Source organism: Ischnura elegans, chromosome X (assembly GCF_921293095.1).
Source record: "Ischnura elegans chromosome X, ioIscEleg1.1, whole genome shotgun sequence".
Lineage (NCBI taxonomy): Eukaryota > Metazoa > Arthropoda > Insecta > Odonata > Coenagrionidae > Ischnura > Ischnura elegans.
In genome coordinates, this window is record NC_060259.1 from 92,524,088 (window position 1) to 92,549,283 (window position 25,196).

Sequence of the window (25,196 nt, forward strand, 5' to 3'; positions counted from 1 at the left end):
TAATCCTCTTAAATTTTCCCATTCATAAGGGTACCACAGCACTGCAACAGAAAGTATATATGTATATATATAGTTTGTCAGAGCATGCATGTATCAATCCACATCCAACGAGTGAATAAGGAAACACACCAGTAAAATTCAGCTTGAGAACCTGAAACAGGAGTGAATAATTCCTGGTAAGAGAACAGATACCAATAGAAATAGAAAACAGAGAGGTCGTAAGAGTACTATAAAAAAGTAGATGTCAAAACAAGAGGAAATTTACAAAAGAAGAAGTTATGGATTGCTTAAAATTATGTACTGGGTACTATCCTTAAAATAAAATAAAATGAATAGGTATTAATCAAAAAAATAGACAAAATTAGCTCAATATGTGATGCGATTAGAATATTCATGACACGAGAAAGAGGGATGGAACGATTTAAATCCAAAGTAAATAGTGAGTCTAACCCAGAGGAAATTGGTAAGTGAAGAGATAAAATTAAATAATAAAAAAACTTACAAGTTGGTTTAACTTGAAACATGTAAGGTGACAACCTAAGATCCATAGATGAAGATATGGAAAGAACATCATGAGAGATTTTTTAAGTGGCAAAACATCAACGTCATTAATCAACATTTGCACAGCTTGGTCAAGGGAGAAACATTTTGATGCAGAGGAGCAGCAAATCAGCAAAACGTACTTTGGGACCATTCTGTGCTTTAAGCAACTCACTGAGAGGGAGCAGCAACTGTAATCAGGAAGCCCACCCCTTAGAATGCACCAGTATAGAGACACCTTTGTGGCACTTCTCCATCCCATCACAATTAGTGAGCGCAGCTAGTTTCTGGTTGTGACAAAGCATGACCATCCTTCACTTAAATACTGGGTTTTAAAGCAATGGCAAAAAATTTTATACAGTGAAATTTATCATTATACAAGCAAAGTCTGTCCCTATAACCCTCTGAAATTCACCTGAATTTGATAGGTGAGGGGGGGGATGAGGAATGAATGACTGGATAGCAATTGGAATAAGCCATGAAGTAGGTATGCCTTGAAGACAACCTTACACTTGACTTGACTCATAAGTGGGCGAGAAAAGAAATTTTGAACTTCAAAGCCATCTTGCTATTGGTAAGGGTAATAAAATGAATAATCACGCAGGAGAAAAATTTCAAACTATTTTCATACAAAAATCAAAGAGGCATATGACATTCTTTGACCCATTTGAAACTTTCAAATCATAGAAAAAAAACACAGTGAACTGAAAACTTTTCTTTGAGAACTATAAGAACTCCAGATTTTTGGTGATACGTAATAAAAAGAGTATACAAAATGTGTACACATTCCTTCCATTTTTGGTAATCAGTGCACCAACCAGTAGTATAGTAAATGCTTCCAAGCGATATTCATTTTTACATGACAATGTGACAAGTGGCTGAAGCTAAAAGGTTTCTAAGAATTCAAGAGAAAATGTGTATGTGAAACGGTAGAGCAATAAATCTTAAGCACTGCAGTAAATAGCCAAATAAAGATTTAATAATGATGTACAATTCTTCTATATTTCATTGAGATGAAGTACACATTTGAACACTGGGTAATATAACCTTACACGTACAGCATAATTGAAATAAAAGACTTAAATAAGTATGTATGTATGCAACACAGTTCAAATACAGGATTAAATGAAGTAAGACACCACATAGTGGCTTAAAATGAGGAAAATCATGGAGACAAGAAGAGTAACTAAAGCTACTACATACAAGAAATACATGAGCAATCAAGTATTTGCCCTACAATTTTGTGAAATCTTGTGAGCAATACAGTAAGAACAGGTTTTGGATCCATGTGAATCATTAAAAATAGGTAAGAGAATAGAGAAGAACATGAGGCTCTTAGCTCACTTATGAGCATAAAATTACCATTTATTTCTCTACCTTTTGTTGACTTTCTACATAGCCAAGACAAATACCACAGATTCAAGTTCATGATGCATGGTTGAAGTATGTACCCACATAAAACTTCGCAAGTAAGCATCAGATTATCTGCTAACATATGACAATGAGGTTTTGGACGGATTTTTACACTTGTTTCATTTTTGATATATGTACCATACAAAAACATACCTGTATGTTTATAGAACCCTAATTCCTTCATACCAAGACGTTGACTTCAATGATCCATGGCATACATATAAATATATAGGCTGTAATGAAAGTATGATGTTGAAAAATCCTAGTAATTTTGCAAGGAAATTAGATTAACCCTGCACCAGTATGTACCAATACTGAATTCTTAAACGTCATTCCATCAGTCTTGCTGAGAGATAAATTCAAAATTCATTAGATCTAGCTGACCGGGAGTGCATGTGAAGGTCTGTGTTTTGTATACAGTACAGAAGCAAGCAACTAAGGAGTGTATTTGTGGAGGCACAAGACCTGTATCACATCAGATACCATTCAAATGTAAGTCAATTTCGGGCACCAACGAGCAAAAAGGCATCCAAACTTATGTACTCACAATGGGGAAACAATGACAACATGAGCCAGGAAAATAACTAACCAGCCTCACTACACAGACATCATCAAATACAGAGAAGTGCACTTATTTGTAAGGCATCACCCAAACAGAATGATGTATGATGAAGATGATATGATATGGATGCAACTGTCTAGAAGCTACAGCTTAACTCAGGACTCAGTAAACTGATACCAAGCTTTTCATTATTTTATCAGAAATATTTATGCCTGAAGACATAATATAGTAATATAAAGATGGCAAGTAATATATTCAAATGCACTCTCTCAATAAAAATTCTAGATGTCATTCATAGTCCACAAGACTCGGCCTTTAAGGATTTCACTAAGTATAAACAGTTCATTTAAACATTTGAAGCACTTTTTTACATTAAAAATTACCTTAAGAATTCCAAATGTAAAGGGTTTCAGAAATATTATGTATTTTGATGCAAACCGACATGAAGTCTGCAACAATATCAGGAACAATAAAGTGTCAATTAGATGTCATTAAATGGGGACATTCCATCACTCAGACCCTGAATATTAAGTCATTCAAAGAATTCGGTTGATGGAAGATATGTAACCACAAAAAGAAATCTTCCTGATTCAGCCTTTGGGTGAAAATTTAAAAATAAACAAATGCTAAAGTTGCCACCCATTGTTCATGAGTTGGTGGTTTCATTGGAATTGATTAACTCAAGAGAGGATAGCTCACTGAGGAGAGGAATCACACAATGGAGAGTAAACAACAAGGACCAACCCGAGGCTAATGCGAGGAAGTGAGGAGGGGCTGAGAAGGCAGGAGCTCATCCTGTCATCAACTAAAGGGCCTCTGGATGTTAACTTGTAGCCGCATACAACTCGAGAAGAGGACAAAAGATCAAAAAACAGAAGAATGCACACCTCAATATTTTCCAAATTTCATCACAACTGACAATTTATGAAAAATGGTGAACAAGCCCAGGAGCTGTTCTCCAGATAACCTGCAGATCATTTTGACCGTCAGTCAGCAAAAACATTCCGCAGCCCTGGGCCACTCTGCCTTTCCAATCTCCCAGCCTTGACAAAACTAGTCTATCAATGGAATGGGTGCAAAAGATCTAGAGAAAGTATGACGCAGAAAACAGGAAAAATTTCTGAGAATGTGATCATGAATGGATTGTTTCTTTAGATTATGTATCTGTTTGGGCTTTCCCCATTTTAGGAATGGATAATCAAAACCCAATTGTATTTAAAAATATAACATCACACCCACCAAAATAAAAATTAGGTATTCCAAGATAACTTGAGGATAGAATAAAGTAAATATTTCAGCTTACAAACACCTACACATGGATTCCAATAACCTGTTCTTACCAGCAAATGACAGTTAAATCAAGCTTGAAATTTAATAGAATCATTAAAAATCTCAATACATGCAAGACGCTTATAACATTACAAGCATGTAAAAGTGAGAGATAGTATTGATGTGTGAAGAACACTTCATGGACAATACATTATTGTACTAATGTGATGTCTAAACAAAACGTCATGAAATTCCTACATTCAAATTACCTTCCATTAAATGCAAAATGACACTCCATCAACTGACTAATGATATAATTCAATTGTCCACAAAGTAAGCAAAGAGGTATATTTACACATAAAACTCACTGATCGCATTACATTTTAAATAAATAAATTTTAAAAAGTAGGTAATGAAAGTGCTAGATTTTAACGTTACCAAATGTGATAAACAGACAATAGAGGCATGTAATTTTTTAAATTCATCAATAAAATTTTTGTGCCGCACGACACAAAAGTGATAGATAAATATTTACTATTTGAGTGCATTGCCATACAATGTGTATGTGTATATATACATATATACACACACACAAATACAATGTACACAATACAATGTATATATATATATTCCACAAAAATACAGGCCTAGAGTTTTTTTGTATGATATATTGATATTCCTTGTTAAAGCTATGGCTTCAACCTAATCAGAAAGCCATGTAAAAAAATGAAACATTCAAATTTTATCAGTTTATCAGTGTGAAAATATATTCACTATAATATTCACACCTTTCAAAGTTGACTCTGCAATAGGTACTTCACTAACAGAAATATTATCATTAAAACTTATACCCTTACAGGACATATCACAAGTACGTACCACCATTGCCATCTGGCTAGCAGCGGATAGCAACACAAAGTACTGGATTCCTTTCGCGATTCTTGACCTCTCAATGAGTCATTAGCTCAATTAAATATGCTACAAGAATGCTTGACGGATGAACTAATAGATTAAATGCAGAACTGTAAGAGTAATACTTAACACTCATCACAAACAAGAAATGGCACACACCTTTTCCAACAGCTAAGACAGAGTGAGAAGAGATTCATGACATTGAACACAAGGCAGAAGGGATGAAACCTTTTCACAAAGATACACTCTTGAAGCAGTAAGAGGAGGGGCAAAGAAACGCAGCAGGGAAAATGAAACGAGCTACATCAGAACTGACCTCTCAGACCACAGTTACGGATGCATCAATGGAATTCACACAGTTAATTCAAAATAATTAATTATACATTCTTACTCTTTCACAGATGCCATAAGCGGATACATTTCTTAGCAAAATATTTCCTGAAATGTATATTTCCAAAATACGAATCACTCATTGGATTTAAAATGGTACTAAATAAATATATAGTGCATACATAAAAGGCACTTTGGAGTGGCATATATGTAGTCTACTGAACATGGGAATGACAATTTTGCAGTGAGAATAGCCCATAGAACAAATCATTTAACTATGTAAAACAAAAACAACAATAATACCTGTTATTTGGCTCAAATGATGCTTTGAAAGTTCTCAATCCCAAACCTAGTTCTTCTTTTTCCTTTTAAAGTATGAGTCTGCATAATGGCCTCCCAAGCCCTGAGAGTGCTGGCCTACAAAACTGCCCTCTGGACTGGCCTCCGGAGATGGGAGGATGTGCTCGTATTTGCGCTTCTGCCCTGCTGGGGACACCAGTGCACCAGGCGGAGGTGACCCAAGAAGGGATGCAGCAGTCCCTGGATGGGCCCACAGCCCTGGGATCATTCCACCAGGCGGACTGCCCATTGGCCTGAATTGTGGCCCTGGGGATGTGTTGAGGAAGCTGCCCTCGGCCCCTGGGCTTCCTGCCCATCCCCCACCAAACCCTGAGCCCCCCACACCACCACCCTTCATATCCAGATACCCCATGGGCTCGAGCATGCTGTGGCCCACAAGGTGTGGAGAGAACAAGGAGCCACTGCGCTGGCGCATAGGAGGCGCAAGGACGGCATGCCCATGGGGTGGGGGTGCCATAGGGGGTGGAGGCTGCCCTCCAGGGGGTGGTGGAGGGGTACCTAGCCTCATGTCACCCGGCATGGGCGACCGTGGTCCAGGCATCCTCTGCTGTGCCATGGCTGAGGGGGATGACGCTAGCTGGGGCCAGCGACGCAGCATTGCATCGGCTTGGGGACTTCGGCGCATCATTGCATCCGCTTGGGGGCAGCGGGGGTGCATACTGCGCATCACTGCACCCAGTAGTCGGTCAGGCATGGCCATGGGCTGCGCTCCCATAGCTGGGCCCCCAGGGAAAGGGTATGTGAGGTGCGTGGGTGGCCTAGGTGGTGCAGACAGCCCATGGGGTGCAGGCAAGGGCCTATTGCCCCCCATGGGCAGCCCACAGCTGTTTGCACTCGACTGCATCGCATTCGTCAAGTTGCCCAGCAAGCGGTTCAAGTTGTGAGCATTGTCAAGAAGAGTGGTGATGGTCTGCTGCAAGTCGCCAGAGTTGTGTGAATCAGGAAATGAGGAATCAAACGGATGAGACTGTGGCAGGGAAACCTTTCCGTGTGGAGGGAGACTTGCCACTGGGAAGTTGATGCCCTGCACATCTTCACTCAAGAGAAAGCCTTCCGAGTTGATCCCCAAGTGTTGCAAGTCATATATGCCATTCTTATTGGTGGATAGAGCGGCCTCAGGGTTTAGATTGCTCTGGTTTTGGAGTTGCATCAGCAAGCCATTCCAGAATGAAGCCACATCTTGGACAGAAGGAGGGAGTGGTTCATGGCTCAGGACAGTCGCTGCAATGGAATCTTTTGCAGGCGTTCCACCAAATGGTGGCCCTCCTGGGGGGTTTGCATCATCAGGCGGAGGGCTTGTAGCTGAAGTTGTTGGGTTGGGTAGGAGTGGAACCTATGGAAGATATAAGAACACATAATGCAACTGGACAATAGAAATGACATGCAACTGGCGAAAAATGACCAAGAAACCCTCAAAATAGAAATCATACTTGAAGTGAGTATGCAATATGCCTATAATTTAAACACTTAAGCCAAGGATGTAACTAAACAAAAAGCGAATGGGTTATAATGAAAGGAGGAAAGAATAAGTCTTCCCAGATGAGCATTAAGAAGAGTTTTCTCAAAAATAATCAACATGATTCCACATCCATACATCTTAAAAATACATAAAAAGCAAAGTTTTATGTAACTACTATGAATTATGTCCACATCAATGAGAAGTGAATGATCATAGAGACATTTAGAGTTTCACATTATTGCTCTGCATGTGAAAGATTAAAAGTCATGTAAGTTAATTAAAATCCTGGGCAAGTGCTAATCTTTCCAAAATACAAACTGGAATCTTTAGCAGAAGTCTAGAATGAATCCATTACCCTACAGACATCAGTCAAGTCAGCCTTGCAACTTTGGTATGCAGCCAACTCTCATCCAGATAGAATCTCAACAAAAATTCCTAGACACTTAATCAAGAAAGCCACCAGTCATTCATGCAAGATTGCAGCAAAATTACATCAATAGATTCTGTCCGATTCATTCCCACAGTGCTACAGTTGATAGAAATAATAAAGAACAAACCTTTTGCAAGCCCTTGACAAATCCATTCTTGACTGGAATTTTCCGACCCTCGGAAGGCATGATGTGCCCCTGAGCAAATGGGTAAGGGGGAGGGGTGGACTGTGGCCCTGGTGGCATCTCCCCCATTCCACTAGGGCCAGGAGCAGAGGGAGGTGGGCCCATGGAGCCATTTTGCTTCAGCAGACCCTGCAGCATAGCCAACATCTGTGGGTTTCCCAAGAGTGATGGGTGGTTGTTGCCCATTTGTGCCTGCATCTGCGCAGCCAAGAGTATGACCAGAGCAGCACGTGCATTGTCCCGCATGGGAGCACCAGGGCCCTCCTCGCTGCATGGTTCCCCCATACCAGGGATCACGGGACCTCTTTGAGCACCACTGTTACTGGGAGCAGCAGCACCTTTGGCATTATTCGGCACCTCCTTCTTCTGGTTATCTCCTCCATTACTCTTGCTCTGCAGACTCAGAATCTGGGTTAGTATAATGTACTGAAGATTCTGAGCAACTGAAATGGAATTATTGGTAACATGAAAAGATACAAATAGCAACGATGCTTGATGATTAATCTTTTGAGTGCTACAAATAATTATTTTATTTCAAATGACAATTGCCAGACAACTTAACAGAGGAATGCAAATCTCATGAAAAATTCCCATAAAACCCTTTGCTCTCAGATTTTTTCCCTCTATATATTCATACATACCATAGCATAAGAATGAATACTTACAGATAGGATTTTGCTTTGCCAAATTCTGAAGTTGTTGGAATACAGCCGGTGCTGGAGGATCTGGCAGGAGGGCACTCTTCCCTTGGCCACCCTAAAATAAATTCAAACACTATCATCCCCACTCTTGATTGCAAGCAACAAAAAATGGGCGATAAAATAGTTAAACTATATTATACAGAATAGGAGGGCCTCATTCATGGATGTGATCAAGTAAAGAGAAAAATATTTCCCTGCAGAAACAAAAATTTGGAAATATAGACAAGCCATACCCTCTAAATGAAAAATGAAAAAGCAGGAGCAATTTCCACAATTTTACATTTATTAATACTACTGGTTTCGCTTTTCAGCATCATCAGGTGATGCTTAAAAGCGAAGCCCAGAAAACATTCTTCAGACAATCTCACGTCGAAATGTGGTCAGATTTTTCAAGGTTACAATCTCACGTCGGAATCCATCAGGTCGAGAAAAATCTGGCCACATTCCGACGTGAGATGGTGTGTCCCTGACAAACTCGTCTCCGCGAAAACAGACAACGTTTTAACGCACTTCGCAACAAAGTTCAGCGTATACTACAACTTCACCGCCATGAATGCTGGGATCGGAAAATCAAATCACTTCGCTGCGAAGACGGAATTATAATTATTAGCTGGTTTCGGAAGCATTGCGAAAACCGCGACGGCAAATCCCTGCTCTCGCAACTTCCGACGGCCACGCCATTCCAAACAGAAAAACCGGAACTTTTTGCTGAACAACTACAATTCGCTTCACGAACGATCCCCAATCAGAACGTGAGGAAGAATTTGTCCAAACCTGGCTTAGCTTATACTGTCCGTCATCAGAACCGCACCTCGTTACCGCTTCCGATATCAGCCTCACCATTCGCAACGTAAAACGAAAATCTGCTCCCAGCCCAGACGGAATCCGCAAAAAACTACTGAAAAACCTTCCCAATACCATAATTCAACTTATATCCAAACTTTTCAACCTCCTAATCTCAATTTTCTACTTTCCGGCAACGTAGAAATTAGCAAAATTAACGACATCATCAGACCGGAGCAAACTGGATTTCGCGCGAAAACGTCTACTACTCATTAAATAGCCCGACTAACGGAGTCAACCATCTCTGGATTCAACAGCAAACTGATAACGGATGCCGTCTTCTTGGATCTAGAAGCAGCTTTTGAGCGAGTATGGACCCTGGGTCTAATATTCAAGCTTTCCTGTCTTTCGATTCCAACCTACCTCCTTAAAATCCTCCAATCATTTGTCTCCGACCGAACCTATTATGGCCAGTTCAATTCCGCTTCTTCTTCCTTCCATTCCATTTCCTCTGCCGTCCCACAGGGAGCCATACTCTCCCCAATCCTCTTCAATTTGTTTGTAAACGACACCCAACCTTTCCTAAACAGAATTATTCCTCTATGCCGACGACATCACCATCCTGGTCCAGGGCTCTGAACCGGAACGAACAGCTGATCAGCAGCAAGACCACATTGACAGCTATATAGAATGGGCTGACGAGAGGAAATTATCCACCAATGCTACCAAATGTTCCCATATTTTATTCTCGGACCAAAAGCCGGCGAAGGAACATCGCATCTATTTCCGGGAGTGTTAATAGATGACAAACTTACATGGTCTACCCACATATCATCCGTAGTCCAAAAGTGCGCAGGAATCAGCACAGCTTTACACCCTCTTCTAAAGAAAAATTCGCCACTTGGAATCGAGACGAAACTACTATTATTAATTCTACAATCAAGTGCATCCTTACTTACGCGTCTCCTGTGTGGCTTCACGCAATTGCCGAAGCTATCGAGACATATTCGGGCCCAGAAAGTCACTCACCTAGCATTTGTCCTCCAGAAACGGAGAATTGAAACAGGTAGGCCAAAAAAGGTCAGTCGGTGAGACGGGGTAGGGATAAAACACGCTTCGATTGTTCTCGTGCAACTTGATATTTTCCTTCGAAGATTTATGGTCCGTGTGATTTAGGAAAAAAACAACAGAGGCAAGGACTGGTGGACGGGCGAGGGTGGATTTCTGAAATCTGCGACGTAGTTACTTCTGACGTGGTCATTATCCTACGACGCTGCGATTCCCCCGATGCTAGTTCAATCTCTTGGGAAGAGTCACACTATGTGCCAGTCGTATTTTGCCTTTTTTATTTTCCTGAAATTCTGCTACGTAACCCCTGGGAGATATTCTAAACAACATGGTTCATGAGTAGGGCAAGCATCGCAGTGCGACGGCGCATTCGAAGAGAGAATCGGAACTCTTTCCACTCTTATTGCATTCGCTGAAGCTATAATTTAAAATTTCGGAATCAGATCCGATGTCTTCCGCGACTTAGGATCCGATGTATCCGATCCGACTATCCCTAGTAGAAAATGTTCAGCGCAAGCTTCGGAGACCAGAGGCCATCAGGATGGAATCAAGAACAGAAGAACATGGCAAGGCATCCGATAAGAAAAGTTTTGCCTTCCTGCAGTTACAGGGCATGCATGGTCAGAACATGGATATTTAAACAAAATCTAAGAGAAACAAATCATCGCCAGTGAAAATTATATTTCCCTCGGCTGATAAGGGAGGCAATAGAACAGCAAACCCTAAGAGAAACTTCAACAGAAAGGACGGATATTCTCTTGCTTCATCTTTCGAGCGACTCTTCCAACAATAGAATTAAAAACGAGCAAATAGTGAGTGCCTGCGTAGATTTGTACACAAGGAATTGCAGCTCTGCAGATCATTGGGATATGATGACGGGAGCTGGAATACAACCAAAAATTTCGCCCACTAAAATGAGCAAACGTGGCCTTAACCCGGAAAACGCTTATCCATTAATTCCTTGCGTTTCATTTTCTGCATATTTTCTTGGAGGTAATTACACAGTCGAAAATTTACACCATCAACCAGAATCGAGGGGCAAGATGTGACATTAACAGGGCACAGTATGGATACAAAACCATTCTATGGAGCAGCTATTTTCCATCGGCTCAAATTAGAACTTTAAAAAAATAGTGCAACTATTAAATAAAAGCTTAGCAGAGACAATTAAAAGATATCATGCGCACAAAAAATACTATCTGAGCTATCTAAAATAATACTTACCGAATCATTAAGAAGCTTCAGATAGAGATTAATGGCACGAACTCCAGGGATGTAGTATGAAATACGTATATTCTTTCCCTTGAGCTGATAGCCATTTAATGAGACCTGTGCATGCTCAGCATCTTCAGCAGAGTTGTATTCCACCAAGCCCCAGTTTTGAGGGCAGCCATTCTTAAGCGCTATCTATAAAGAAAATAAAAAGCCTAAATCATGGTTGACTGAATTTCCAAAAAAAAAGAACCTTGAATGTCATTAAATACATATAATTCCACCGAACTATACAGCCAATGATAATTCTTATGAAAAATATGACATAATTATGGAAAGAGTCAATCATGTCACAATTAATAATTCTTATTGTAGCCATAAATACTTAAATTAAGTGCCAATTTCATGCGGGTATGAGAAATTCATTTTTTGTAACTGTTCATTTTTCATAAATTCTACAACATGTTAGTGAGTTGCATTATTAGATGGTTATTTTTCGAGAATGTTCGCGAAGCTTAAATCCTAAATCATGGTGGAGAATGTTCGCATCACTGACTTTTATAAATACGAGTAAACAGCTATTTCTTCTGATTTTTGCGAGTTGCGTCTCGGAGTGAAATAGATTTGAGTTGAATGATATTCCCTTGTGCGAGTGCAGTACACTTCAGTCCAGTGGCGCAGCGAGGGGGGGCGAGTTTGGGGGATAACCTCCCCCCCCCCCCCCGAGCTCAGAGAAATTTTTATTTTTAATCCATTTTACTTAATTGGATTGATATAACTAATATAATAGTGTAAGGATTAATAAAATATCCCTCAGAAAGCCGTAAAACTCATCATTTTGAACCATTTATCTTAAAATTCCACCAGCTATTAATCTCGCACCTACCGCTTATCCTGGTGGGTATTCCATACCCCCACACACCCCGGTATTAGTTGCACTTAAACTCCCCCCAACCTTAATTCCTAGCTGCGCCTCCTTATGTATCAACTAAACAATCTCGGAAATTACTTCGGGCCAGGTAATTTCACCAAAGATTGACATATCACCCATTGTATCCCTAGAAGGAATATGAGGTTTATATATCTGAAAAGTTATTTCAAGCCAATTTGAGCACATTATCGTGAGCATCATAAAGGTCTAAGTGATAAGAACTCATGACTTTCCTCGCAGTTCTCTATTACAATGTTTATGAGGTTACCTACTACTAAAACACAGAACACATGTGAAAATGAAGAAGTACATCCCTAGCTACCCAATGCCCTTTTTATATAATTTTCAAAAGAAAACAAGGGTTGCACGCTTGATGGCCAATATTCATGCTATTTATACTAATATAAATTCTTACCCATACTATGCAACCCTTTAACAAAGTTTTTAAAGTAGCACTAAGATATATTTCAACAATTTTAGAGGGAATGAAATCTTATTTATCACATCAGTAAGTAAACATTTCATAATATGAATAGACCAGATGAAAAATGCACACACCTGGCAATAAGGTGGGTTGACTACAGAGCTGAATACTTTTCTAAATTCTCCCATGTCACGAAAATCTTGAGGCAGTTGATCCACATAGAGGCACTTAGAATGTAAAGACTCAAACGTTACATGGCTGGAATCCAGCCAATCACAGTATAGCACCCAATTTTCCACCTGCTTCCCATCCAACACACTTTTTGCATGAAGCGCAGACTCTTTTGTAGTATATTCCACAAAACCATAGCCTTTACTTTCACCTGAAAATATGAGAACACAAGAAAATAAAGCACTGCAGGAACAAGTGGCTTTGTACGCAGTCACGCGCACGGGTGCAAAGTTGCCAATACACCTAAGGATGAAGTTCGCCATGAAAAAATATTTGACTTAGCCGGGATTCGAACCCGGATCTCCCGATTGCGGACATAAAATGGCTTGGCGGTGGACTGGTTAATACACATGATATTTTCAAATATCAAGACAAATATTCAAATAAAATATTTTTATATCAAATATATTCAAAGAAGTCAAATATTTTTTCATGGCGAACTTCATCCATTGGTGTATTTAACAAGAAAATAAGTAGCTTAAGGCTAAATACGATAAACACATCAATACTGTAAACTAAAATACACAAAAGTTTATGAAAGTGTAATATTTGGTCCCATTACACAGTCATGCTCCTTGGGTTTTTTTACCTTATTCCTTTCCTACTTTTCCTGTACACACAACCTCACCCTTCCTCCCCTCTACCTCGGCTCGGAGAGGTGGATGAGTGAATGTGCGTGTGAGGGAGTGTTAAAGTGTCTCATCGTGGAAAAGGGTAAAAGAATCTAATGTTAGTGAAGTGATATCCTTTAGATTTTAAGCAAACTTCCCCCTTAGTGCCCCTTCCACCGCAAAGGCCTCCCCTTCCGTCAGCGAAGGGTATAAAGGCCATGACGGTGAGGAGCGAGAAGGATTGACTATGAAAGACGAGACCCGTGGGCGAATTACCCGAAGAAGGACCATTCGTCCCCCAATTTCTACAGAATCAACAGCCTGGCGGAGAATCCGGAGCACAGCAAACCTGACGCCACTCCTATCCAGCGAGAAGAGGAGCTAACGTCGAAAGACTCGTATATTTAATGAATTTTATTGTTTATTTTTAGACAATATTTAAGCAATTAGTTGTGATGGACCAAGAGAACATTTTCAACTTTTTCATATGTTTGATTGTATTTAATCCTAAGTAAATCGTATTTGGAAGTTTATATTATAATTCTATGATAACTGTTATTGTATTGAATCAATTAAAAAAATATAATAACAAATTCCGATAAAGTAGACGTAGCCAACTTCATAGTTCCTTGAAACGGGCCAATGGGTTTGGAAGCACTTATAAACTTGGTCCTTCCACGATTTTCAATGAAGGCATTTATTGAATGCAATGAAATCCCGTAAAAATATTTCATAACTCCTATGAACTCAAGTTAAACACCAAATTTGATGTTCTGATTGCAATAAGCTATTATCGTGGTGGGGGATTTAATTACATACCGGGCACATAATTTGATACGAACATTTTAATGAGATTTTCCATTCACTTGGGTTTATTTGACCATCAAAGAAATAAATAACGAAATTTCCTTTTCTTTCACAGTTATTGTTAAGAAATAACTCTAAATACACTCATAATCATCATCTGGCAAACCCTCGCCTTCATTGTTTTCTCGGACGAGAGGCCAATAGGATGGGCAGCTTCTTTGGCGATGCCTGATCCATGGATCAGTTTTCCTTCTCTTTGCCCTTTCAATACACTCCTCAAATAACAGTTTTGATAGACGAATTTCAGCTAACTCTGTTTAACCTTCAAAAGTAGCGTTTTTATTTACATATTGAAGTAAGGAATATGGATAAAATAAACTCATCACAAATCCAACATCGTATACTTACCGCATGTACTGGGAAGACATCAAATCACTTTTCCACAAAGCTTTTAAAAATAATTGCCGCATTAAAGTTAACATCTAACTTCAACTTATTGCTTAAGTAGTCCAATACGATTTTTTCTTGAACGACTTAGATCCTTTTCCACTTTCAAGAATTTTTTTCTGAAAACGCGTGGAATTTCTCATATCCACTGAAATCATAGACGAGTGGTTTTAAGATAAAAACAACGGTAACTAAATCGAATGCTATTATTGCACCAAAAATAATTATAGAATAGTGGAAAAGTAGGTATTGAACTACGCTACACCAAAACTATGGCCTCTCTTCTTCAATTTTGCAGTCTTCTTCTCAAACCGTAGAGAAACTTGACCTCTTGCATAACTGAAGTAGCTCACTTTCACGTCTTTCTTTGGGCAAAGTCTGAGTAAATCTGAAGTTTAGCGCGGAATTGTCTCAAAATCGATGTCTAAAAGTAATTTGGGTTTTCCACAGGGTGAGGTTTGTATCTTCATTTTTCAAGGAAATTCGCATGTGAAGGGTGAAAAGGCTTACTCCGTTCATCCCCGGTGGCCACAGTGCAATTTATAACTATTATAATATGAACATTACTTATGGCATACAGACAGCTATGGTTGTGTTTTCCCGGTGGGTGCAATAATTAATCCTTTACGGCAGTCGTTTCCCCTGCATGCGGTTGAGGAGGCCGCTAAGGAGGTGACAGAGGCGTGAGGACGAAAACTAATCGGTCTAACGATACGACAGGGTTGAATAGAATTTTTAGAGTTTTTTTGGTTCTGAATGCATTCAAGTTTTTGTAGATTACTATATACTCAGCAGCGTACTTTTGTTCCGTTATTATTACATTCAGCTGGAATTCTTAGGAGGATTCTGCAATTTTCGGAGAGCATCGGCACACGTAAATAATAAGTAACGTCAACTGGAAGCCACTGTACAAAAAATGTACTATTTTTGAGAGAAGATGTTGATTCATGGGGTTATATTTGTTATGGAAAATAAAATATGCAGCAAAATTTAATAATACTCAAAAATATATTTCCTCGAGCCCTACCACGCCCCAGCCCGGCCGCTACCCGCGTCAGCGCATTGCATCATTGTAGTTAATTCAATGCTGAGGTCGGAGTAGCAAATAGTAGCAAAACTTTTCTTTGCTACCACATTACATATACTATCCTCTTTGTAATGATGAAAAAGAGACCGCGATGGAACGTAACGCTATAAACGATATTGTACATTTTATTTGAAAATTCGGGTTAAAAACTCCAAAAGTTTTAAAAATGTGTAAAATAATTCACATTGTAAAATCCGAAAAAATTATGTTCCATAATGGGTTAATAATTATATTTTTACGTTAAAATGTTTTTGGCTCAATATATCGCGTAAAGTTTGTCCTTCATGACGCTGAACTTCTTCAAAATCGACCGATTTCACGCAACTGTCATTTTTACGGTGAATGCTCCATGTTTGACGGATCCCAGCAACCGCTGAACAAAAATACCAACTTAGTAGTGCATTTTGTAGGCCATATCCTGTAGAATCCGAATACAAGGTTAAAAAATTCCTCGAAAAAAATCGAATTACTACTTTAGGCCAGCTTTTTTCGACTTGGTACCACTGCGCCGCGGCGCGCCGTACGGTATTACCCAGGTCTCTCCTACCCATAAGTCAATGGGCATAAGATAATTTCAGCCATGGTTGATACCATGGTCCATACTATCTACAGGACCATGGTTCATACATTACACATATAATGTATTCTTCATGATTTCAGCGATCAGCACACTTCGCCTCCGCAGCTCGAAACAATTGAACAGGGCGAGCCTGGTTGGTTAGTTCAAATCGTATTTTTAAATATATTATGTCATGTTTTTTGCGTTAAATTATCAAATTTTTACACTCAGTATTGTCGTACAATATTGCTAATTCATTAGTGGTTTCCCGTAGTTGAACATAAAACCATTGTCTTTATTTTTGGTCTTTTTCGTAGATGTTAACGATGAGTACAAAAGTCACTCCAGGGAAACTTATGGGTTAGTAATTTCAACTTTAACTTAACCCAGATAGCACAAAACAAGAGAGTTATATATTTCTGATGGTTTTCTTAAGGAAGAAATGATAAGGATCTTATCATACCCTAAGAAACTTATGTTAGGCAAGGAAAAGATTTTAGGGAAGAATACGTGAGGAATGCAGTTGATTATGTATCCTCGAATTAATATAAGTTGCTTCTGTTGGAAGAACACCAAGGGCGGCAGAACACCGTAATATTCATCCTATTCTGCTCAGAGCTCTGCCAGACATGACTTTAATGCCTAACAGTGAAATTCAGTGTAACTTTATAAGAGCTGAAAATCTAATAAGAGATTTTCCTGTAAATAGAAAATATTTTGACAACTTCAAGCGACTGGCTGGTGAAGATGAAAAGCATAGTATGCGAACCTTTCTCTTGCGGTAGAGAGAAAAAAAGTAACTATGTGAGGAATCGATATCATGACCTTAAGATTAATAAGTCGGTCTCCCACGGTCAAATTTGCATCATAATATTTGCACCAAAACTTTTGGTCCAAAACTTTTTATACAGCGGGATGGGGTCTCCAACGATGCATCTCCTTCGGAGAAAAAGATGAAAAAAAAAACGTAATACGATATTAATTTAAACGAATGTGGAAGCTTCTAAAGTGTCTTTTTTAGCAGTCAAAATTATATGAGCAGGCCTCTTGAACATTAAAGTGGCGAAAAAAAGAAAGCGTAGGGAGTGTTGGCCAGAAAATGGAAATGAAAGCTTAAGTCCATTGTAACGATGTAAGTCCATCCTCCGTAATAGTACATGGAATGCACTCAAAGAAAGAAGCCTTTCTGTGTGCCTCTTGCAGTGCCCAGCGATTGCATAATAAGGGTTCAGGGCCAGAACCGGAGTCGACCGCACGCTCGAAAAAACGATGCAAAATTCGGGGTTGCATGTGGGTGTAAGGTTTTTCTTTAGATTCACAGTATAAAAGCTTCATAGAACGACGTGGTATAAGTCACTTGGCGGAAGTTCGCGGAAGAATCTACTTTTTCTCTACGTTTATGTAAAAATTGGCTGAAGACAGGCTCCGCCATTTTGTTATATATCTATGGTTAATAATGGAACAAAATATTCGAAAATCCTTCAAATGTAATAAAAAAAGTGTTCATTAAGATGGTATAACAGTTTTGTCGATAAAAATATTCATGAAACCACTGCAGGAGGATAAAGTTGGCAATTTTCAGAAAAAGTTGAGGATGGTCGTTTTTCATTAAATTTGTTCAACTTTGACCTCATATTACTAACGTGAAGGCACAAACAAGAAATAATCAGGAAAGTTACGGACAATGTATTTTTGAATATGTATGCGAAGTTTAAACTTTCTAGGTCAAAAAAATCGTTTTTGAGGTTTTGGCCAGCTTTTTTCGATAAAAAGCTCAAACGCGAAAAGATGTCTGCATGAATGTGCACCTATATTTTGCTCATATGCGTAATATTTCTATTACCGTGCGGTGCGCATGTGACGGTCCTCTAGCGTGCTGCATGTTGGTGATTGGTCACTCCCTACCAAACACCCTAGAGGTGGCTCGCAGGGTTGTATGTAGATGCATTAGGTAGATTTCCTCACTTCGGGGGGCCCAAGACCACCTACCAATCGCCATTATCAACCCAAATACGCGCCCAATTACAGTTATGAAACAACGATGAACCGAATTTACACTGATGCCTTAAACGCGAAATTCAGGAAGCAATTTTCGCGATATCAGAATTGCGATATAGACAATAGTCTGTATACCGTAGGGTGGCGCACGGGCCCGCCATCCACCTGAGTCGGTCCGCGAGTCGCGAGCGCCGGGGGGACGAAAGGACCGGCCATAAAAGCTGTATGGGACCGACTCAGGTTACTGGCGGGCTCGTGTGGGTTCGCGAGCGCCAGGGGAAGAGGGGTGGACCGACAATTAAAAACTCCATGGGACCGAATCAGTTGGCTGGCGCACGGGCCCGCCACCTACCTGAGTCGGTCCGCGAGCGCCGGGGGGAGGAAAGGACCGGCCATAAAAGCTGTATGGGACCGACTCAGGTTACTGGCGGGCTCGTGTGGGTTCGCGAGCGCCAGGGGAAGAGGGGTGGACCGACAATTAAAAACTCCATGGGACCGAATCAGTTGGCTGGAGCACGGGCCCGCCACCTACCTGAGTCGGTCCGCGAGCGCCGGGGGGAGGAAAGGACCGGCCATAAAAGCTGTATGGGACCGACTCAGGTTACTGGCGGGCTCGTGTGGGTTCGCGAGCGCCAGGGGAAGAGGGGTGGACCGACAATTAAAAACTCCATGGGACCGAATCAGTTGGCTGGCGCACGGGCCCGCCACCTACCTGAGTCGGTCCGCGAGCGCCGGGGGGAGGAAAGGACCGGCCATAAAAGCTGTATGGGACCGACTCAGGTTACTGGCGGGCTCGTGTGGGTTCGCGAGCGCCAGGGGAAGAGGGGTGGACCGACAATTAAAAACTCCATGGGACCGAATCAGTTGGCTGGCGCACGGGCCCGCCACCTACCTGAGTCGGTCCGCGAGCGCCGGGGGGAGGAAAGGACCGGCCATAAAAGCTGGATGGGACCGACTCAGGTTACTGGCGGGCTCGTGTGGGTTCGCGAGCGCCAGGGGAAGAGGGGTGGACCGACAATTAAAAACTCCATGGGACCGAATCAGTTGGCTGGCGCACGGGCCCGCCACCTACCTGAGTCGGTCCGCGAGCGCCGGGGGGAGGAAAGGACCGGCCATAAAAGCTGTATGGGACCGACTCAGGTTACTGGCGGGCTCGTGTGGGTTCGCGAGCGCCAGGGGAAGAGGGGTGGACCGACAATTAAAAACTCCATGGGACCGAATCAGTTGGCTGGCGCACGGGCCCGCCACCTACCTGAGTCGGTCCGCGAGCGCCGGGGGGAGGAAAGGACCGGCCATAAAAGCTGTATGGGACCGACTCAGGTTACTGGCGGGCTCGTGTGGGTTCGCGAGCGCCAGGGGAAGAGGGGTGGACCGACAATTAAAAACTCCATGGGACCGAATCAGTTGGCTGGCGCACGGGCCCGCCACCTACCTGAGTCGGTCCGCGAGCGCCGGGGGGAGGAAAGGACCGGCCATAAAAGCTGTATGGGACCGACTCAGGTTACTGGCGGGCTCGTGTGGGTTCGCGAGCGCCAGGGGAAGAGGGGTGGACCGACAATTAAAAACTCCATGGGACCGAATCAGTTGGCTGGCGCACGGGCCCGCCACCTACCTGAGTCGGTCCGCGAGCGCCGGGGGGAGGAAAGGACCGGCCATAAAAGCTGTATGGGACCGACTCAGGTTACTGGCGGGCTCGTGTGGGTTCGCGAGCGCCAGGGGAAGAGGGGTGGACCGACAATTAAAAACTCCATGGGACCGAATCAGTTGGCTGGCGCACGGGCCCGCCACCTACCTGAGTCGGTCCGCGAGCGCCGGGGGGAGGAAAGGACCGGCCATAAAAACTGTATGGGACCGACTCAGGTAGCCGGCGCGCCATATATATACTTAAGGCGCCATACTTATGATTTCCATAAAAATATTCCATCATTATGGTTTAAATATCACTGATAATGACGCCTAAAAGTCAGTGACTGGCTCTGTAAAATCATGACAAGTCCCGAATAGAACTTAATTAGAGATTACAGTGGAATACATTTGAAAAAAAATCGTCAAAACAGTATATTACCTTAACCAACAACTCATTACCTATTCAATTATCATATTTCCTTCCATGTTATTTACTCAAACTTAAATATTTGACTTTTGTCCAGCCAGATCGGCCTTTCCGACCACTGTGCGGCGGGCCCGTGCGCCACCCTACGGTACACAGAATACACGTGGAAAATTATGTAGATACAAATACTGTATAATGAGCAGAAATATTTTGAGTTTTGTATTCCAATAATAAATGAGCGTGCAATGAATGGAGATGATTGGGGTGGTTGGGGGGGGGGGTGGAGCACTCACCCGTCTTCTCGCTGATCATGAGGAAGCTGCGGCTCACCTCGCCACAGCAGCACACGAGGCACGTGAACTGCTCCTCGGTGAAGTGGAGCGGGAGGCGGGCGACGCAGAGCACGTGGTCGGTGGGTGCGGGGACGACGGGGAGGCGCTGTCCGCGCAGCAGGAACACCCGCTCCCGGTCCCACTCGTCCAGCATCTCGGGGTCTTCGAGGGCGACGCGCGCCATGGGCGAGCCCGCACCACCACCCAGCATCACCACCGACTGCACCGGGAAGTCCGAGAGCAGCTCGCGCACCTCCTGAAACCACAACCAACACTATGTACCACCTACATCAAAACCTTCCTCTCACACCTTCAAATCCAACGAGGATAATTTGAATTTTGGGGCAGGAAATACATTTCAGAGTCAAAGGGTAAAATTGAACCTTATCACTGATTATCACCCCCCCTACCCGGAGTGTGCGATGTTCATACGCCTGATGATACGTCAGGGGTGAGCCCTACCCTCACCAGCCTTCGGGTTCACTCCAAGAAAGATCATTGGTCAACAATATAATAATAAATAGTTTGGCTCAGCTCTCCACTCAATTTTCCCAAAAAAAAACTTGGAAAAAAAAACAATCGACCTTTTACGAGGCATGTCCAAATTCTTAAAAATGAACTTTTAGTGGCTTGAATGAGATGTGAAAGCGTGGATGCAGTGGAAGAGAACGCCTCATCCCAGACAGCACACATTCACATGTTTTTTGGTGGAAAAACGGTGTAAAAATTATACTCGGTCATTATTAGCATAAAACCCGTGTAGCGAAGCATTCAACTTTCAACCGCATATTTTGCTATGATTTTCGAATTAAGTCCTATCCTACCATTATTTTTGTGTTTTTTAATTTGCTTGCATACTTCTATAAATGCAAAGGTATAACTTAATAAATATATTTATTTGACTAAGCCGGGGAAATCAAATGACTGGATCGTCCATTCAGAAATTGCATAGTTGATAAATATTGTTTCAGATGGAAATTGACGAGCGTTTTTAATATTTATGGAGAATACTCCTTACAATAAATTAAAAAATGTTATTCGTGATATTCATGATATTTCGTGACGCTGAGGTAGCTGACATTTCGAACTATGAGGTCTTCGTATCACCGACTGAGTCGCTCCTTGTCGCTGGATAAACAAGATGCAACCATACAACCACGGGTACAACAACGCGCTTCGATAGAAACCTCTACATTTTCTAGTCTACTGCTCCCTGCTGCTTTCATGAAGTCATGATGCCATGAAAATGGCCGAAGGACGCCATAAGTTTATAGCAGGCCTTCGCAGTTCTTAGCAATAGAGATAATTCATATTCCATTCTGTTATCCACTGAATTTTTATTGGATCTCAATTTATCATTGCTCATTTGCGTGATATAAATACTTCAAATACATCCGAGAGTCGACGCTATTTGTGTGCTCGCCGGGTGATATATTTTTCTTAAATCTTTGGGGGTCAATTTACGAGTACAAGAACCCTTTAAGTAACCATTGTAAGGTTCTTGGGCGATTCTTTGGTTTTATTATGGCCTGATTTCGATTTATGTTCATTTGTCCTGCGAAGGTAATCACATAAATGTGTCGCTTTCCCTGAGGTCGTGACATCATGAAAATGGACGAAGGATGACAGAAGTTAAATTGCAGGCCCTCCTAGTTCTTAGCCATAGAGATCATAATTAATACTCTAATGTGCTATCCACAGAATTTTTATTGGCTCCCAATTCATCATTGCTAATCCGTGCGGTTTAATTACTATAAATACAGCCGAGCATCGGCGCAATTCATATGTTTGCCGGGTGATGTATTTTTCATTCATCTTTGAGCGTCAATTGGAGATTTTTTTGTTATTATGCCCGAATTTCTCAATTAATCTTTCGGAGAATCAGTTACATAAGTGCTATTGCCATGTAACTGATTCTGTTGATAACTGTGTGTAGCATATTGTCATGATGATTAGACGTCAGGGTTAATATGTCGTTGAATGGTTCAGAAAAGGAAGGCTTTTCTCGTTGATCTTATTATTATTTGCTACGATGATTTTTGGTATAATATTGGCCAATTACATTTTCGTTAATTTCGCGGTAATACTCGAAACTAATCCTGATAGAAAGGTACTATTTATTTGTCGCTTTACAATCTCGTACGAGCAATTTATTTACCGTCCCCTAATCACAAAATGATTTGCTGGAAAAGAGTAAAATTTCAATGTTGCTCTATCCTTACCTTCATAGTTTAGAATAAATTTCGCTGCTATTGAATTTCAACTGAGTAATATGATGCCCTGTGTATTGGAGGGATCTAAATGATTCATTTCTATGCCGTGTGAGTAAGTCTATATTAGTCTTCATTCTCATCTATTGCGTTTCACTGCTCTATGTTATCTTGATAAGATCTGTCTTGGAATGCGGTTCTATGAATTTGAAACCCATAAAACTATACACATATCCATGCTCTTGAAAAGATCCAAAACAAATATCTTAAATTACTTGATTACAATCTTGAGAAAAAACTACAGAATGACCCAGGATACACTATATATGTGCAACAATTGAATTTGCAAACTCTCTCGAGTCGTAGAAGACACATCGGATTGTTCAACCTAAATGGCATATTGTTTAATAAGATCAAATTCACTGATTTATTGTCTTAAATAACTTTAAGACGATAAATCAGTATAGCTCATGCGTGTTCATCTCATTCATTCAATTCATCTATTCATTCAACCTCATGAATATTGAGCTAACTGATGGCATTACATGGGTACCTAGTACGTAAAAATAATTTTGAGATTATATAATCATAAAGGGTGTTCTAGTGTGTCCTTTGAATTTATAACACTAGGAAGCGCCATGCGAAACTTTGGTTATGGCCATTTGACGGAGAAGACTTAAAATTCAAAACTGGCTGAAACAAGCTGGCCGAAGGAAATAGTCTGGTGAAATGGGGATTGACTATACTCTAAGGGGTGATGTGGAATAAAGGTACCAAATACTTATTCAAAATTTATATCTCACGAAGGGAAAATATTTATTGGTACTTAGTTTTGCATGCTGCCTAAATGTGGCAATAGAAGATTGGTTGTTAGAGCAGTTCGCTCCAAGTTCCATGTTTTATAATTCTTGTTGCATTGGTTGTGACATCTTTGTTGGAGCACTCACTAGTAGTAAGATTTGAAATAGTTCATTCGTTGTTATATGTGCAAAAGGTTGCTCATATGGTACAGGTATTGCTTCTGCATAAAAAGGTATTGGCACATAGATGTAGTGATTGATAAGTTTACTACTTCAACATTAATAATGATTTCATTTTTTTCCTGGATGACTTCGGCATTGATGAGTGCTAGTACGGGGATAAAAACAACATGTTAACTGGTACGGTAGACCAGGGCAATAGAAGGGATTACACTACCAAGTATTATGTTTGATTTATAGTGCAATGGGAGTGAAAAAGCCTCTCACCAAATATTACCATGTAGCGCTGAATAATTTCGCCCGTAATTTCGCATGCTCTACGGGCGAAATTATTATATGCATCTCGAGCAGGTTGAATTTTCAACTTGAATTCCGCGCCAAAAACGCATCTAGGATAATAGCCGTGATTACTGTTTCACTCAAAGCTGCAAACTTTTCACCTTGAAAAACTTTCATTTCAATGAGATGATTCGTTTTGAGACAAAAAATTGTCCAGAGTCTTTGTCGATAATGTCAGTACAATTCTGGAATCAGCCAGAACAAAATTAACGTTTTGCTTCGCTACGATAATAAACTTTTGGCCACTGTTTCCACGAACCCAATGTGTTTACGGCTTCTTCAAGCGTTACTCAGGCGACATTCATGAGGTTCACACGCCACGCGGCGTCAGCCAATGGAAATTTGTTTCGCGTCGTGGGCGTGACCGAAGCTCTTAGAGGAATTTTAAAGCTATTTATGTAGGATAAAAATCGAATTTGAGCTCTGAAGATTAGCCTCTGTGTTTTTCATTCATGTCTTTTTGGTTTAAAATATCGAAAACCAATTTTTAATTTTGAGTGTTCCCTCATATTTCGACCCCTTAAGACACTTTTAAATTTATGATTTTTACAAATTTAGTTACATTTTTCATTGAAGTACTTGAAAATTAATTGTAATTTTCTGCATCCGTAGGATATGTTATATGAACAAACTAATGTAATTTATAAAGTAAAAGAACTGTTTCCTATGATTTTTGCTCGATGTCGGTATTTCACCGGTCACTACTTGAATTGCACCCTTAATACCCGAAGCTACTGCTACAGTTCATCACGCAAGATCATCAGCCAGCAGATCTCTTAAACAACGTTATTTTGTGTAGCCAAGAGTAGGGACTCGAACTTAATCTGAGCAAATGCATGACGGTACATTTTTTGGGGAATTCGTATAGCAAACGTATTATAAAGTAGTATCATGGTTATAGTAGTAAACTATAACCATGTTTATGCAGTGGATGGTATTAACATATAGGCAACTGACGAAGTGA

The 25,196-nt window shown here is 40.9% G+C and overlaps 1 protein-coding gene across 1 annotated transcript in view; it reads right to left on the minus strand.

Moving 5' to 3' along the window:
- Nucleotides 1-1,497: 1,497 nt before the first annotated feature.
- LOC124170924 (ribonucleoprotein PTB-binding 1-like) overlaps nucleotides 1,498-25,196 on the minus strand; it is an 83,535-nt gene continuing 59,836 nt past the window's right edge. The window contains exons 2-7 of the mRNA XM_046549984.1: nucleotides 20,665-20,959; nucleotides 12,713-12,960; nucleotides 11,236-11,418; nucleotides 8,125-8,215; nucleotides 7,403-7,902; nucleotides 1,498-6,719 (exon numbers count right to left, since the gene is read on the minus strand). Of these exons, the coding sequence (XP_046405940.1) occupies nucleotides 5,376-6,719; nucleotides 7,403-7,902; nucleotides 8,125-8,215; nucleotides 11,236-11,418; nucleotides 12,713-12,960; nucleotides 20,665-20,959 (2,661 nt within the window). The 3' untranslated portion in view covers nucleotides 1,498-5,375. The remainder of the gene's footprint in view (nucleotides 6,720-7,402; nucleotides 7,903-8,124; nucleotides 8,216-11,235; nucleotides 11,419-12,712; nucleotides 12,961-20,664; nucleotides 20,960-25,196) is intronic.